The sequence below is a fragment of the Macrosteles quadrilineatus genome, unplaced genomic scaffold, assembly GCF_028750875.1.
Source record: "Macrosteles quadrilineatus isolate MER2022 unplaced genomic scaffold, UCM_ALF_1.0 Scaffold_1__1_contigs__length_201487025, whole genome shotgun sequence".
Classification (NCBI taxonomy): domain Eukaryota; kingdom Metazoa; phylum Arthropoda; class Insecta; order Hemiptera; family Cicadellidae; genus Macrosteles; species Macrosteles quadrilineatus.
The window spans coordinates 46911046-46928557 of record NW_026542594.1 but is presented as its reverse complement, the minus strand read 5'-3'; the positions used below and the strand labels follow the sequence as shown (position 1 = coordinate 46928557).

Genomic DNA, 17512 nt, shown 5'->3' with positions numbered 1-17512 from the left:
AAAAAACTTACAGGTTAGTGATTGTGACACAAAAAGCTTTTTGCTGTCGGTTTTTTCATATCTGCTTAACGAGTGTTACCACTTACTTCCAGCTTTTTAACCTACAAGTGGATTGTGTTTAAGTTGTGCGATGTAGAAAATTTTGTCAAAAAGCTGTTTGTGTCCCAATTAGGTAACTTTTATTTTTTATTTATCTTTTTGATACAAACACACACTACATAACCCTAATGTTGTCCAGTCAAAACCATGATAGTGACTGAGACAGTTTGAGTAGATGATAAGAAGAAGACCAACAGTATCCGCCTACCTCCTTCACAGCTGTAGTACTAAGCAAGTGAAACTGCTTAGTCCAATCTGCCTCACCCTAAACCCTCATTCAGTAAAAAGCCAAACTCCGGGAAATGGTTCTATGGGTAAAAATAAAGATTGACTCATGAATGAAATTATTTTTCAAAAACACTTCGTTAACCAGATAACTGTGATCTTATATTTTATACATAGCCTACACTTTTTATCTTTGGATTTTTTTGGTAAATCTTTATATAGCTTAGTCTATATTTTAATGGAGAAGAGACCTATGTTAGGAAAAAACTTGGTCCAATTAGACAGTTTTAAAAGGCGGCAATTTTGATTTTTTTAACTTTATAAAAACAATTATTAAAAATGGCTGATTTAATGAACAAATTTCAAAATACTTTTATTAGCATTAAACATTTTGCATCAAACAACACCAAGTTAAAAAAGATCACAGAATAATTTATTTCTGTAAAACCGACTTCAAACGCTCTAAAAAGAATGAAATAATTTCAATAAAGTAAACTTTTGTATTAGTCAAGCACACTTATTTTAAGTCGGCGCGGCTCTATGATGATTTTTGATACAAAATTGAAAGAGGATGTACATAATGCAAGTGACTATCTATAACTAAAGGTGTTAATCTGCATGTCTTTTTCATAGTTGTGCGTTGGGTATTATTTTATTACCGTAACCAAAGATCGGCATTATAGTGGTATTAACGAGTATCTTTAAAAAGATTATAATGCATTTAAATGTTTCTAACTTGGAAAAGTAACGTTTTAATATTAAAATAGCTTCTTTTCCCTATCATAATATCAAAATAAATTATTTTCCTATTCATATAAAACATTTGTGTGTGATATTTTCATAATGCATTCATTCTGAAGTAAACATAAGATACAAGAAAATACTTCCTTTGATATATAAACAAAACAGTTCAGTATGTTTTTTATATATTTATGTTAACCAGCTACAATTTATTGATTTTCAAAATACACACACAATATTTTATTTTAATCGTATTTGCAGTTAGAGCCGCCTTGAAATACGTCAGCTTGACTAATACAAAAGTTTACTTTATTGAAATTATTTCATTCTTTTTAGAGCGTTTGAAGTCGGTTGTATTTTTTTACAAAAATAAATTATTTCATGATTTTTAGTGACTGTATAATTTGATATATATATTAATTACTTGAGGTTTTTTGATAAGCAAAACTGTTTGAAACAACCAAAAGTGCCACAGAACAATCATTATTTTAAAACTGCTTAAATCACCTGTTCAGGTTACATAATCAATGGGTATAAATATAAACATTTTTAGATATTCCTTAAAAAACAAAGAGTTGTCCATTACATTAGGCCTAATGAAAAACTAAATGTCTTTTCTAGAGACATTGAAATGTCAGACATCATCGTTTCCTATAATCGGTGTACTTCTACATTATAAAAATAAATACAGTATAATGTCTCGAGCCTGTTATTGTAATAGTTATTGTAAATGATTTAATTTAGTTCTAGTTCTAAAATTTAATTTTTAATGTTAATTTAGAAATACATTGTAATATTTTGTGTTTGTAACATTGTTTTGTAAAAAATATGTTGGAATAAAAAATCTTGAATCTTGAAAAAAATCTTGAATAGTACATTTGGAAAATATGTATATGAAAGATTAGTTCAGCTAAAAGTGGTGTAAGCCGGGTAGGTGGTTTTGTTTGCTCAAGATGTAGTCGAAATTGCAAATCAGCTTCCTCTAGGACTTTCCGAAGCACGCATTATAGTATTGATATGATATAGTAACTGGGTAGAGAATATTAATAAACATTCCACATCTGCAAATGTATGTTTAGTAATTAAAATATTTAACACTTTTAAGACAATTGACGATTATGCACTCTCACACTTCTTAGGTCGTGTAAGGAATAATTGCATTTAATTTATATTCAGACTTCTTTTACGAATGCTTTGGTTTTCACAATACACCTTTATTTGTCAATATCATTCAGCTATTCACTAAAACATATATGTTTTTATAAGTCAGAATATTCAATACTTAAAACAGAATTACTGTATACACAAATCAGGTCAAACGGTAAAATATCTTTTTTATAATAACCAAAACAAAATGCATTTTTTCAATGTAATTCATTTAGGCTCCATGGCAAGAAATAGTTTATTAATCAATATGAAACAACTGTTTCATGAAGAATTGTCTGTAGCTTCATTTAAATGGTTTCAACTAACAGCTGTAGGAATGTTATTATTATTTATTGCCTTCCCTGCACAAATATAAACAAAATAAATGTTGAATATTTGTGGTTTTCAGTATTTTTCACCGAAACAAATATTACACTTAAACATAATATATATATGGGACCAAATAGAAACTCTCCTGGTTATTTTGGTGGTGGGACCACACTGATCGGTAAAAGAATCACAGAGAAATTGGTGACCATCCATAAAAAAAAAACATCGCCACAAACAAATTGACAACCTCTTCCTTTTGTTGGTAGTGGGGAAGTCGGTTAAAAAATAGCTGAAATATTTAAATTTTTATTTGTATAACAAGGCAAGATAAAACGATGCACCCTGGCAAGCTTAGACCAAGTTTGAACTTTTTAAACATAGGTCTCTTCTAATTAAAATGCTCAAGTTTCATAAAGATCGTTTGAAAAAGTTCAAAGATAAATTATAAATATTGTTTAGGGAAACAATACAAAATGGCAGCTATCTGGTTAACAAAGCATTTGTTCAGTTTTTATTAAACTTTCACTTTGACCCATAGAACCTCTCCTGAGGTTTGGCTGTTAACATACAGGACAGGACACCCTGAATTGTTACCTTAAATGAGTCTAAAAAGGCTTTCATATTGCATGCAGTAGTGCAACATTTCTAAGGGGACAAAGGCTATAGACAACTATTCTGATGCAAATGTGTTTTAACATTTTTTAGTATCTTCATCTTCACCAGTGCTTTGCAATGATGCTTGAAATATAATTTTAAAATCAAGCCTGTTACAGCTGTTTTGAAAAACAGCTAGTAACAACAATAATAATTATTATAAAATTAATTTTGTTATATAATTATAGGCATAGCCAGTTTTACAAAATAACATTTTTTTAAATAGATGTGAGGCAGTGTAAATAAAGAAATGGAAACAAAATAAACATTGTAGCAACATTTTTTGATGGCATGGAGAACGATATGGAAGTAAGTATCCAAATACCCTAACGACATAGCTTTAAAGGTCTGGGGGGTGGGGCAAGAGTCAGATTTATATCAAAACTGGAATAGGCCTTCAGTAATCCTGGTTAAGTAGATTATCTATGTGTAACATTTGGCTAATTATTTCATTGGCTTTTGCAAGATGAAAAGACAGACAGACACCTAATATATATAATGGATTATTGATTTTAAACTCTTCCGAACATATAGCATTAAAGCTTAGACTGTTGACAGATTGTACGTACTTTGGCCGTGGAATATGAAGCTGGTGTTGCCCCTTTGCCAATTGTTCTGTTCAAAGCCTAGGAGAGTTGTGTCTATCCTGACCTTGGATCCTTGCTTGTACACCTTGTAGGTATCACTCGGACACATGCGTGCTACCAGTGGTACTGTACAAGTATAACTACAGTAGGTTATGCATTCACAACTGTCACTCAACAACTATAGCAACACTCATGTGCGAGAGACTGTAGGTTTATAACATAGATACTAACTTATAAAGATCTAACCCAACATTTTCACTGAGCCAATAAAATCAATGTGTTTAAATCTGCTAGTGATAAAACCAGAATCTAAAAGCCAGGTTGTTGCTGTGAATGTTTAATAGTACACATTTCACTTGTATATATGATCAGCTGAAAGCAACAGTATACTGATAGTGACTCTCTGAATAGTTCTCTCTAATAGCATCCACGCCTGCCAGCCAGCGACAGCAGCTCTGCTAGATTTTGGTCTAGACACCAGCAGATTCAAAAGAAATGGGAATGAAATAGGTAAAAAAATATAGGCCTACCAGTACCTTTAGACTAGCAAACCTCAATAGTTTTCTTTTACTCCATGAAAATAGCCCAACATGAGAATATTAAATGTACTGGTACGGTACCAGTTTTTGGAATTTTCTCTGTAACCTTAGTCCTACAACATTACTTCAAGGTATAAAATTATTTGCTATTTTAATTCTACACCATGGCTGTAATGAAAATTGGGCATTTCCATTTTATAAGAACACAATAAAAAATAAAAAAAACAATTTTTGAATACTTTTAAAACCTTGTTAAAAACCTTGTTCCTATCAGCCAATCTTACTAGTGGTAACAGACACACACACATATATGAATTTGAACGAATAGGATTTTTGGCCTCTGGGGACATCAAAATGAAAAAGTAAATCAGTCCCAGATCTAGGTCTTAATGCCACCTACAGTAGTAGGTTCTTCCCTATAGGGAAATTCACTAAAAGGTTCATAAAAATCAAATTTACACAAAAAAATACCCCCGCCGCAGCAAACCTGCAGACTAAGCGAATTTCAACTTGTCTGATTTCATTTTTACTAAAATATTTCCTTAAATAAAACATATTTATTCCCAATTTTAATAACATTAGATTTAATGAGTGCTTAGGTTTGCTGCTACATGGAAGGTAAAAAGTGTTTTTGACTATACGTCAATAGTATAGGATGAAATAAATAAATTTGCCAAATTTTATCAACATATATCCATAAACAAGTAAACTACAAAATTTTTCATTTCCTAAGAATAACATAGGAGTTTTATATTAATTTTTTTTTAATTTTCTCCGTGACTGTTAGGAATACAACAGCGCTTCAATATACTAAATTATTTATTTTTTAAGCTCTACAAAATTTTTTAGAAAGAAATTGACAATTTGTTTGTTATTAGGGTCAAAAATTAGAAAAACCCATTTTTACCGCATAAAACCCCCCATACACCCCTGTTTCCATGGTCCGATTATGCTGATTCGCGGACTCATTCAAATAAATGTAGGTTTACATGTTTGTACCAAAATTCAACAAAATCGGATCAATTTTGCTCGAGTTATCGCGCTAACGGACACATATATCTATACTTATAAAAGGCAAAGCACTCACTGACTCACTGACTCACTCACTCATCACTAATTCTCCCACTTCCCATTTACCTAGGAGGCTGAAATTCGGTACACCGATTCTTTGGGCATTAAATAGGAAAACTAAGTAGTTTTTATTCTGATCGGGCTTTCGGGCTCCGCCCCAGTGGCTCTGGAGTTTCCCATGTTGACCTTATGATTTTTCATATTTAAAAGGAATTAATGAATCTTAACAGCTGTTTCAATTAAACAAGTTGGTTCTGTTCTATAATGTTCAATAGCATTAAAGTTACAAGGATTACCAACAGGGTGCAGCAATATTATTTTTTTTAATTTATGTGAGTGAGCGTAGCGAACAAACTTCAACCTGGACGTGATTGAGCCATGCGAACAAGCTCATCTTGAAAATGAACGAGCATTTGACATCAAACCACATTAGGACAGGACGATGTCTGTCGGGCCAGCTAGTATATATATAAATATATATATATATATATGAATTCGAACGGGTGGTGTTTTTGGCCTTTGGGGACCTCAAAACAAAAAAGTTAATCGGTCCCGGATATAGGTCTTACCATGAGACCTACGGTAATAGCTTACAGTATTCCCTATATGGGAAATTCCCTAAAACTGTTTATTATTTTTTAATAAAACTTTTAACAACTTTTAAACATTTTCTAGATCTTGTGATGCTTAATGTCCCAAGCAAAACCAATACATAATGCAAAGACATGATAAAATGATAAAATGATAAAATTAAATAATTTGAACTTTATAATACATTATTTGTAAGTAGAGCTAATAGTTTTCAAGTTTAAAATAGGAAGAGTGCACCAGTAAATGACTGTCCAAGCTTAAGTTTAACATATCACTAACTATGCAGCGGGGATTTAATAATTAAGAAAATTTAAATTGTCCAAACACACAGCAAAGCTTAAACTTACCCAAAAACGGCCCTTACAAACGCCCCTCGTATTTTAAGACGGTTTGTGATTGACTAGGCAAAACAGAAAACTTAATATATGATGTTTATACAAAACGGTCATTTACTGGGGGGGAGGGGCCATTCACAGGCATATTCACCCTACCATCAGAGATGATTAAATACTTTTTTTTATTATGGTACTTACACCAACTAGTGAACTCCCATTTCATTTCGACATAAAAATCTGGAGCCTGAAACAGATAGAAAGTAAATAAACTGTAGAAATCATGAGTTGACTCATATTAATTTTACTCTTAGTTACACTCATAGGTCATAGATATTCCAAATTTATCATGTTGTCTACGACTCATGCATTAACAAATTGTCAAATTTACTTCAATAAACGTTATGATTCTAATGTGTTATGATTATGGAATTTTCTGTGACCTGTATAAGGCTTTTGACTGTGTGGATCACTCACTCCTGTTGCTGAAACTTAATGATTATGGGATTGGGGGAAGTTGCTTTTATTTAATACAATCTGACCTTTCTGAAAGAAAACAAAGAACATTAATTTTAGAAGATAACAACAAACATTATTCACCATGGAAAATTGTATTCCCAAGGCTCAGTATTGGGCCAACTTTTTTTCTTACTTAAATTAATGACCTTAAAAAAGCTATGACAAATGACAAATGACAATTCTTTATTGCACATAACATCTGTTAAAGTTATTACAAATGTAATACACAGACAGGTACATTGTCAAGGTTTCTAATAAATAAGGAAATCTAAATAGGTATATAAAAACCCTAGGATTTAGCCAGTAAGTTACCCCTACAAAGCTACAGCATGGTGGAACTGTTTAAATGTTAGGAGAGGTTGATGAGAGATTGGGTGTCTGTTACCAGGAGTCGTTGAAAAATTCCTCAAGAGTGTAATATGCTTTTTCTACTAAAACTGTTTTGATTTTGTCTGTAAATTTTGCTAAGTTTAATTGCTTTAAGGAGTTTTGAATTTTATTGTAAATTTTTAACCCCATATAGAGAGGACTTGTTTCATATTTTTTTAAATTATGAGTGGGGTATTGAAAAATGTCGTTTGTCTTCGGGTATTATATGAGTGATTACTAAGATAATTTTGAAACATACCAGGATTGCCATGAACCATTTTTTAAATTTCAAAAACGTATATTGAAGTTAGAGTTAAAATTTTAAAATTTCAAAACAATTGTCTAGATGATGTTTTTTTGGGGCAATTTGCAAGAGTTCTGATTATTGACTTTTGTTTTTTAAATGTTAATTAAAAGTTAAATTAATGCTATTAATCCCTTAACTTATTCTTTTTGCCGATGACACTACTGCTTTGATAAAAAATAACAATACAACTGAAATGTTTTCTTCTCTGCAAGGTGTGGTAAAGGATATGGAGCAATGGTTTTTAGAAAATGTATTAAAACCTAATGTTGAAAAAACCAATATTATTAAATTTTCTACTAGATAGACAAATATGAAAAACTGATCTCTTAATTTAGTTGAAGCTCATAAATTATTAGGGGTTTATGTAGATGACGCCGTTGAATGGGATTCACATTTGAATTATTTGCATACCAAAATTAGGTCGATATCATCTTTATTCATACATTTAAGGGACTGTGTTTCTATTGAGACACTAAAAGTCGTTTATCATGCTTATGTGGAGTCTGTATTAAGATATGGCAAAATTTTATTGGGTCAAGCTACTGGTATAAAATCTATATTTAGGCTACAAATACATATTATTCGCATTATCACAGCTCTCATCCACGTAGTCCTTGTAAGAAACATTTTCAAAATTTAAAAATTCAGACATTAACGGGGTTGTATATTCTAGAATTATTAAATTACATACATTCAGTTAAAAATGAGCTACCAGAAACAATATATTTTAACCACAGGTATGAAACCCGAAATGAAAATATATTTAGACTCCCCAGACACCGTTTGACCCTATACAGACTGTATATAAAGTCCCACATGGGCTTAATAATTTCTAAACAACAACAGATAAATCAATAAGATTTGGTACATCAACACAACACCTAAAAATCTTCTTTTTGAAGGAACTATTAGTTTTCTGTCATATCATGGGACCGTCTCGCAAAGAGTCTGAAGGAAATTTTAAATAGAAGCATAGGTTCATATGTACATCAAATTAAAGGCCTTTAGTAGCAGAGTATAACGCCGCAAATTTGAACTGAAACGGACAAACGCAAAAATGACAGCAGTTCAAAGATTCATTGAATTTGCAATGCTACCTCCTCAGCCGCTAGGAATCGGAAGAAAATCGTAAACGTAAGCATAGGTCGATATGCACATCAAATTAAAGATCTTTTTTAGTAGATTACAATTCTGCAAATTCAAGCTCAAAAGAACAAGTGAGTAAAAATTGGCAGCCGTTCAAAGATTCAAAATGGCAGATTCAAGATATCTTTGAATGGCTACCATTTTTGACTCAGTTGTTCGATGAGTTCAAATTTGCAACATTGTATTCTGCTAATAAAGCCCTTTGATTCGATGGACATATCAACACCCCCGTGAAGTTGGCCCCACCATAATGAGCACAAATTATAAAAACATATCCATAATTTAGTGCTGATTTTGTGCTTCTCAAAGGTATATATAAAAAATTTGTGCTCAACAATAACACATCAAAAAATTATAAAAACTGTTGGTGGGGCTAACTTCACGTTCAGCCCGCCACCAAAGGATTTAACAATGTATTATACATAGAAGTTTAGTGCTCATTTTGTGCTACAACAATATATAGTTTTTATAATTTGTGCTCTAAAAACAACCGAGTAAATGAGGAAAAACTGCCACTGGTGATGACGTCATCCGTCCCGCCACATTGAGCAAATTTGTTGAAAATGGTGTCACGATTTAGTGCTCATTTTGTGCTTCAACAATATATAAGTTTTATAATTTGTGCTCTAAAAACCTTTGAGTAAGTGAGGAAAAACTGATGACGTCATCCGCCCCGCCACATTGAGCAAATTGGTTGAAAATAGTCACTTTTAGATTAAATTCATACAGTATACAGTATACAAAAAACTTTGAGATTAACAGGGAAAAGGCCATAACAAGAACAAAGAATCATCAAGACTGCTCGGCCTCACATTTAAGAGTTGAAAAATCTACATTCTGCAAAAACTCCTCAGCTGAATAAAACGCACGACTTGTAAGCCAATCTGATAATTTTGACCTATACAAATTAATACTTTCCTGATTTCTAAAATATATTGGAAGTTTATTAAATAGTTTCATTTGCAAATATTTATAACTTGTGATAAATTTTGTTAGCCTGGCTTGAGGAATATATAAATCTTTTGATTGTCTGGTGATATACCCATGGATTGAGTTGCAAGGAACAAATTTATTTAGATTCTCTTTAACGGAAACTAAATTGTTAAAAATGAAAATATTAGAGAGTGTCATGATTCTATTTTCAGCAAAAAATGCTTTGCAACTAACCCTATCTGGAATTTCAAACATAATTCTGAGAGCCTTCTTTTGCCATTTAAAGACCCGGTGAGCTCCTGAGCTATTACCCCACAGTATATTGCCATGCACCAAGTGTGAGTGAAATAAACTGTGGTAAACAATTAGAAGTGTTGGTTTAGAAACACAATTTTTAAGTTTTCTTATCAAACAACATACTCTTGACAATTTTGAAATGATATTATTGGTATGTATTTCCCAAGTGAGTTTAGAGTCTATGGATAATCCAAGTAGTTTAACAGAAACTGCATTGTCTGCTTCAAGATTACGCAAAGTATACACATTCTATTTGGTGCTTGAATGAAAACACAAATAAAAAAAACTAACATTAATTAATGGAATAAGTTATATTTAAATACGTGATGTAAGTCAGAGATAATGTATACACTTTTAAAGCTTTAATATATTTTATAACTTACTATATTTTTACTAACAAACCTTTTAATACGTTTATAAGATACAAGACAAAACAATGTTTAAGTTTACTTTTTATAGATTAATCATTATAAGGTTTAGAACATAGTTATTTTCCCTATAAATAAATGTCACTTCCCACTCTGATATGTTGGCCACGTTGGCCTGGCAATTAAACCCCCCTTTTCCTACATTTCTTGGCTGCACTAAAACTATAAAACCATAAACTATGACTTATGTTTAATTTCATAGTGGTTTTGGCATGGAATTCTCATTTGTATAATATGTTAAAGTCCTAACATGAAAAGTACCATTAAGAACATTAACAAGTTTGAGTTTTTTCTTGACGAGTAAAATGTTGCAATACAAGTAAATTGTTGCAGATGCTTGTTGCTTTTTTACGATTTCAGTCGACAACGCTCGCCCGCTCCCAATAAATGTAATTTTTGTTAACATCAGACGACCCTAGTTGTCATAAAATGTCCATATAGATTTTTTTATCGTACTGGCGCTGTATGATTTTGACTCTAACGACTAAATTGAAGATCCAAATTTCGACGTATAACTGAATTACTACAGGGAGCGGCAAAATGATCTGACGGTTTTCTTTGCCGCCCTGTCGAGCGAATGAGTGGCGTAGGGTGGTGGGAATAGGGGCGTTACAAAGCTAACGTCTGGACATTTTTAGTAGCCATGGAGCCGTGGGATAGCTGAGCAACATGTATTTGTAGTAGAAGTGTTTTTAAAAGTGGTAATTTCTGTGTAGTTGTTCAGTACAAGTTTCAATGTGGGTCAAAGAAGAAAAGTCCCAACTCAAAACACCATTTTGCTGTGGGTGGGTAACTTTAGAGCTACTAGTTCAGCATTAAAACTAAAATCTGACTTTGTGGTGTGAAACTAAAGAGAGTGAGGAAGACTGTATGTTGTGGTTGAAAGTGTGATTCGTCGTTCGTAATGAAAATGTTGTTACATGTAAGAAAATCAATCACTACTTGATCTGAAAAAGATATGCGCTTTCCATAACCACTGGGTTTCAACTGTTGCACAATTGCCATTTTGTATGAATGGAAATGCAGGTCTTATTGTAATGCTCTTCTACCGAGCGGCCAGACAAGTACAGAGCTACAGCTTATTAACGTTTAGGCCACTGAGGACTAGCTTCCACAGCTTCTCTCACTCACTAGACATTCTCTGGCGTCCGGGCTGACCTTGGACCTGTTGGACTTTTTTCAATGCTGAACCATCGATATATAAACACAATGGATCGCGCGCTGAGTAGCAGCTGTGCGGTCCGGCTACAGACAGCTCCCCCACCACTTTCCGGGCATACCTGCAGCGCTTTCATTTAATGCAATGTTATTTTACACTTGAATAACACATACAGAACATCTGATTGCATTGTTTAACATTCGTTATCTATATTTTACAGTATTAACTGTTTATTGTGTAAGTTTAATTGATTTTGTTTGTTGAAAAATAATAAATATATTTTGATAAAAACTCCAATAATGTAAAACAGTTTTGGAACAGTTTTGCTTAATAAATTATAAGAACAGAGGAAATAGGAACAATTAAAGACAAGAGTAGGCCTACATATTTATAATTTAATCTGTCACTCAATTTATGAAAATACATTTCTTAATAAAAACAATATCATAAAGAAACAACACAACTACATAAGGACACGCGTTCAAAACATCATACGTTGCTAAACAAAGCATGTTTTGTTAATTTCTGCCTATAATGCCAACATTTCCATTTACATATGCTAAGGTTAATTTGTTTGCTTTGCTAGTACAAATTTAATTTGCACATAAATTCAGGAAAATATCTTGCTTAACAAAACGATATCATATACAGGGTGTCCCGTAAGTAAACAGCCCATCTCCGGGAATTGGTTCTATGGGTCAAAATAAAGAGAAAATCTAACTTTTTTTCAAATCTCTTCGTTAACCAGATATCTACCATTTTGTATTTTTTACATAAACATTTTTATTTTTGAAATTTTCAACCGATCTTTATAAAACTTGGTATGTAGGTTAAGATAGATAAGACCAATGCTAGAAAAAAATCATCTTGATTAAACCTAAAATTTCAAAATGGTGACAATTTTAATTGTTTTAACTTAAATTGCACAAAAATGGCTGTTGTGACAAAAAGTTCAAGGACACTTCTATTTAGCATATTTATTCCGTATCAAACAATACAAAGTTCAAAAAGTTCGAATAAGAAATAGCTGAAATATTACGATATTTAGTTGTAAAATGGGACCTGGTTAACGAAGCGATTTTGGAAAAAATGTTATTCTTGATTTTTATTTTTATTTTGACCCATAGAGCTATTTCCCGGAGTTTGGCTGTTTACTTGCGGAACACCCTGTATTAAACACCAAAACTACAAAGTACTCACGTACAAAACATCAAACGTTGCTAAACAAAACAAGTTTAGTTAACTTTTGCCTAATCCCTACCTTTAAAGCTGCTAAGGTTGCTTCTTTTGCTTTGCTAAATAGCTAAATCGAAGTATCTTAAAAAAACAAGTTTCCTATGGATTTTGCTCATTTAATTTCGTGGTTATCCTCCCCAAACTCCACGTTAGATATGTGTAAAACAACAGCTCCAAAAAAATGTTCTTGAGAAAACTTATAGCCTATGTTAAGATGTACTTGTAATTGAATGCAGAACACGATTCTGGCATGATCAAAGTACATCATGTCGAAGAAATACTACTACGAAAAAATAAAACCACGCACTTCCGCTTGTCAGCTGCTATACTGACAGTAGTAGTAGTGCACGTGGTTGCCCGGACTGTGGTGGGGGGTGTCTGACAGCACCGGACCGCGTTTCGGCTCAAGCAACACATGCAGCGCGCGATCCATGTTTGTTATATATCGATGTGCTGAACTAGTAGCTCTGAAGTTGCCCACCCACAGCAAAATGGTGTTTCGAGTTGGGACTTTTCCCCTTGGGTCCACATTGAAACGTCTACGGAACTGCAGCTGAACAGCTACACAGGAATTGCCACTTTTAAAAAAACACTTCCACTACAAATGCATGGTGCTCAGCTGTCCCCAGGTCCATGGCTACTAAAAATGTCCGCACGTTGGCTTTGTAACGCCCCTATTCCCACCACCCTCCGCCACTCACTTGCTCAACAGGGTGGCAAAGAAAACCGTCAGATCATTTTGCCGCTCCCTGTATTTTACAAAACCTTTTAATTGAATGGTTAATATAATACTTCTGCCCCTTAAAATCGTGATTGGCATATACTTGGAGTAAAAGAATAACATCTAATAAAACATAAACTCAAGATTTGTCTCAATTACTTAGTATCATATCTACATCAAGAAATATATTTTGTGGTGAAGACAACTATAAACTTTTGGGTGAGATCCAACTGAACTTGATTTAGGCCTACTTTGCTAAAATACCTACATTCCAAGAATTTTGAACTTTCATCTTTACAAAAGTGTTTAATTGAACTGTAATTTGTGATGAACATTAGGCCTATGCCTATCAAAATCAGATAAGTCTACTTTGACATGATGCCCCTAGTACCCTGAGATAGAGTTTCGTCATACAATTTATAACCTTATTTGTAAAATTTGATCAATAAAAAGGTTTATGTATTTATTATTGTAAACCCTGGACATTTATTTATTTATTTACCACACACACACACAGACTTAAAATGAACAAGGGGATAATGATGTTCGTAGTAAGAATTATTTTTTAAGAAGCAGGATTGTAACAAAAGATTTAGATATTATAATCTTGACAGAACCCAAATTGACAATAGATGAGATAAATAGTTTTGTACTTAGTGGCTATAAAACAGTTAGTTATTATGTTAGGAACAATAACCAAGGAGGTGGGGTTATGATAATGGTCTCAAATGTGATTAAATGCAAAAAAATTACCAGTAAATGTATAGACGAATTAAATATTGATAAAGTTTTTGAATCCTGTTCAATAGAAGTAAAAACAAATAGGTAACGTAAAATTTATTTTAGCTGGTATTTACAGAACCCCATCTAGGAATATTGATAGTTTTTTAGAACATCTAAATAAACTTTTACATGGTTTAGGAGATATTAATAATAATATTTGTGTTGGTGGTGATTTTAATATAGATATTTTGTCTTGTGATATATAGATATGTTGTTATTAAAATTGCACAACATGTACTATACAGTAAACATACCAATGGGCTAGTCAATCTAGAGTCAAAATAAGGCCCCGGGTACGATACGAGCGGCGAGCGGCGAGCGGTGAGCGGCGAGCGGCATGAGCGGCGCCGCTCTGACATCGGGTCTCATTTAGTTGCGTGTAAATTTGTTGAGGGTGGCCACGATACGTCTGAGCGGCGAGCGGCGGTGAGCGGCACCGCTCAGCGCCGCTCATGGTTCCAAGTCAAAACCGATTTTCGCGAAAACGCCGCTCGCCGCTCAGGTGAGTCATGCTTCAGTTCGGCCTAAAATGACAGAGAAACAGCAGCAAACATGCGATACGGGTCGATACGTGAGGTGCAGTCCAGGGAATGTTTGTGCAATGATCATCACGGAAGTTTTAAAACACTTCAGTCACCAGAAAAGTATGGGACCAGGTTAGGGTTAAGGTTTTTCAAAAAAACTAAGTTTTTCTTTAAAGGCAAACAATTGTCAGATAGCAACAATAGTTGCAATCATTCTTGCAGGTAAGCATAGTTTACCATTTTCGACTAAACTGACTCATAAAACTGGGGATATTTGATGAGCGTTATAAATGTGCCGCTTGTATCGTAGCCACCCCCGCCGCTTACGTGCCGCTCAGGTTGCCGCTCGCCGCTTGCCGCTCACCGCTCGCCGCTCGTATCGTACCCGAGGCCTAAGCCTAACATCAAACTTAAAGCAATAGAAATGAAATATATGGGATTTTGTCAACAAAGGGGTCCAGAACATCATACTAAAAATCGAGAAAAATCGAAGTGGCGGAAAGCCGCCATATTGGAAAAAAGCTTCCGCCATATTGGATTTATGTAAGCTTTTAGTAAAATGGATATAGTTTGACAACTAAGCGTCTTAAAAATCTCCAGTTTGTTTTAATAGCTTCCTCATTAAGTCTACTTCAAGATAACAACAACTTTTATGTTATTTAATAATTTTTTGATTAAATGAGAAAGCTTTAAATTAAAAAAATACCAAATTTCAAAGATTTTTTTTAGTAAAACCTTAATTTTTTTGCAAATACAAACTCGGGTGATATAAACATACATATTTTGTGGCTATTAAAAAAATCTGCATTAAATTTCGAACAATAATAATTATCATATCAGTTTGTATCTTGCTTTGAAGATGGGATATATTATGGGATATATTTGTTATTAGTCATCAACTTGGAACGCTAGCCGTGACGCGTGCTGCACCGCTACTTCTAATCCGGGTGAAATACACTTTGAGGTAAGAAAAATTACTTTAAGAAAATTTAAGCCATATTTTGAAATCATTTATACAGGATAATATACTAACAAAAATCCGGCAAAATCCGAGCATGGGAACACTGAAAAAGTAGACGTTTTCAAACATAACAAAATTCAATTTTTCATAATAGACAATTACAGTAGTAGTCAGAGAAATATAAGAAATTACCTTAAAATTTTTTTCAATGTAATGTTTTATAGTTTTATTTTTAGTGTTGGGTTTGTTGGGAGTGACATACTTAAAGTTATTAAAAAAAGAGTCCGCCCGAAAACCCCTAAAACGACTATTAAAAATGGCGGCTTTTATCAAAATTTACAAATTAAAAAAACCACGTGAATTTGTATGAACATTTTTCGAGAAATTGACTTGGTACCACTGCTGATACTTATTCATTTTATAGTTTTTAATTTCGATAGATAATCCTTTTTTGACCACCATCTTGGAATGACATATTGGATATAAATCAAATATTTTAAATGTAATGATAGTTTTGTGACACATAAATTTAAACTAGATTTTTACGATGATTTCAATTCTAGAACACTTTTTTAGGTATCCTTTTTAGTTTTCAAACGACCCCTTACATTTCTTATGAACGTTTCGTACTTTGAATTTTTTTAATGATATTTCTTACATCTCCAGTTATTATTAACGCTTGCAGTCCGTTCTAGCCTTAAACTATTCAGTGATGTAAGGGCTGTCATTTAATTATTTGGGCTATTGATCATTAAAATCAGAAAATTTTTAGACGAGCTACAAACCACAACACAATATGAAATTGACCTTTTTAGAAATAAGACGTTATTAAAATATTTATATCTCGGGTTGTATTAACAACACGAGATATAAATCTTCACATATTATCTTCATATAAAACGTCACCAAGTTCTTTCTGGTCTTAAATTACCCAGTAAATGATTGGCTTTCATTTTATTAATTACTAAATAAAATCTGACAAAATTTAAAATGAGACATGGACTTTTATTTAAAACTAGCAGTTATCCAGCGCGCGTTGCTGCGCTAATAACTATTATTTGAAATTTGATTTTTTCCTTCTTTACGATGAATAATAAAAACGTATACCAAAAACAAAAATAGAATTGTATTCTTTTAATTGCCAGTGGATAAACTATGTTTTTTTTCGTTTGGTTTATAGATAGGTATATAAGTTTTTTAGGCGTACCTACTACCTCGTGAGCACGCAACATACAGCTGTCCGTGTGTAAAGCATACATTTTCTAAACTTAAACCGGCGACAGTCAGGGATTGCCCTTGGGTCTTATAATGGTGACTGCGAAAGAAAGACGAAAGGAAATTATAGTCGCTTTAATTTAAAGGGTAATTCCGATGAAATCATCGCTATTCTAGGGATTAAGACTATTTCTCGTTTAAACTTACTACTGATGATTGTTGTTTGAACCATATTTGGTGTAATGTTTTTAATCGTCAGTCTGGTTCCGTTGCACAGCATCCGTGGATTTAAGTTTCGCATTAGTATTATTTGAGCTCTTCTTTTAATGACAGTAATGTGGTGGGTTAATGACAAATTGGGAGGCATTTGAATACCTGACATAGCTCACACGATTATTTTTCACTTAATAATTTATGTTAGATTGTGTGGCTTTAGAACAAAGGATAAAGTTATTTAGGCATTGCTATCCCTTTTAATGTTTATAATACTTTGATAAAGGTTTTGTATGTTTACATATTTAACATTGGAGAATTCAAACGTTGTTCAGTGCACTGGTATGCTGTGTTTAGGTTTTAGTCAATGGTTTGATATATATGGA

The 17512-nt window shown here is 32.9% G+C and overlaps 1 protein-coding gene across 5 annotated transcripts in view; it reads right to left on the bottom strand.

Annotated features, from left to right (window-relative positions):
* LOC128982911 (ankyrin repeat domain-containing protein 13D) overlaps positions 1 to 17512 on the bottom strand; it is a 222057-nt gene that overhangs the window by 130008 nt on the left and 74537 nt on the right. For 4 of the 5 annotated variants that reach the window (XM_054401977.1, XM_054401978.1, XM_054401979.1 and 1 more), the window contains exons 4-5: positions 6517 to 6562; positions 3765 to 3908 (exon numbers count right to left, since the gene is read on the bottom strand). In XM_054401977.1, the coding sequence (XP_054257952.1) occupies positions 3765 to 3908; positions 6517 to 6562 (190 nt within the window). The remainder of the gene's footprint in view (positions 1 to 3764; positions 3909 to 6516; positions 6563 to 17512) is intronic. The other variant, XM_054401981.1, reaches the window with a different exon arrangement.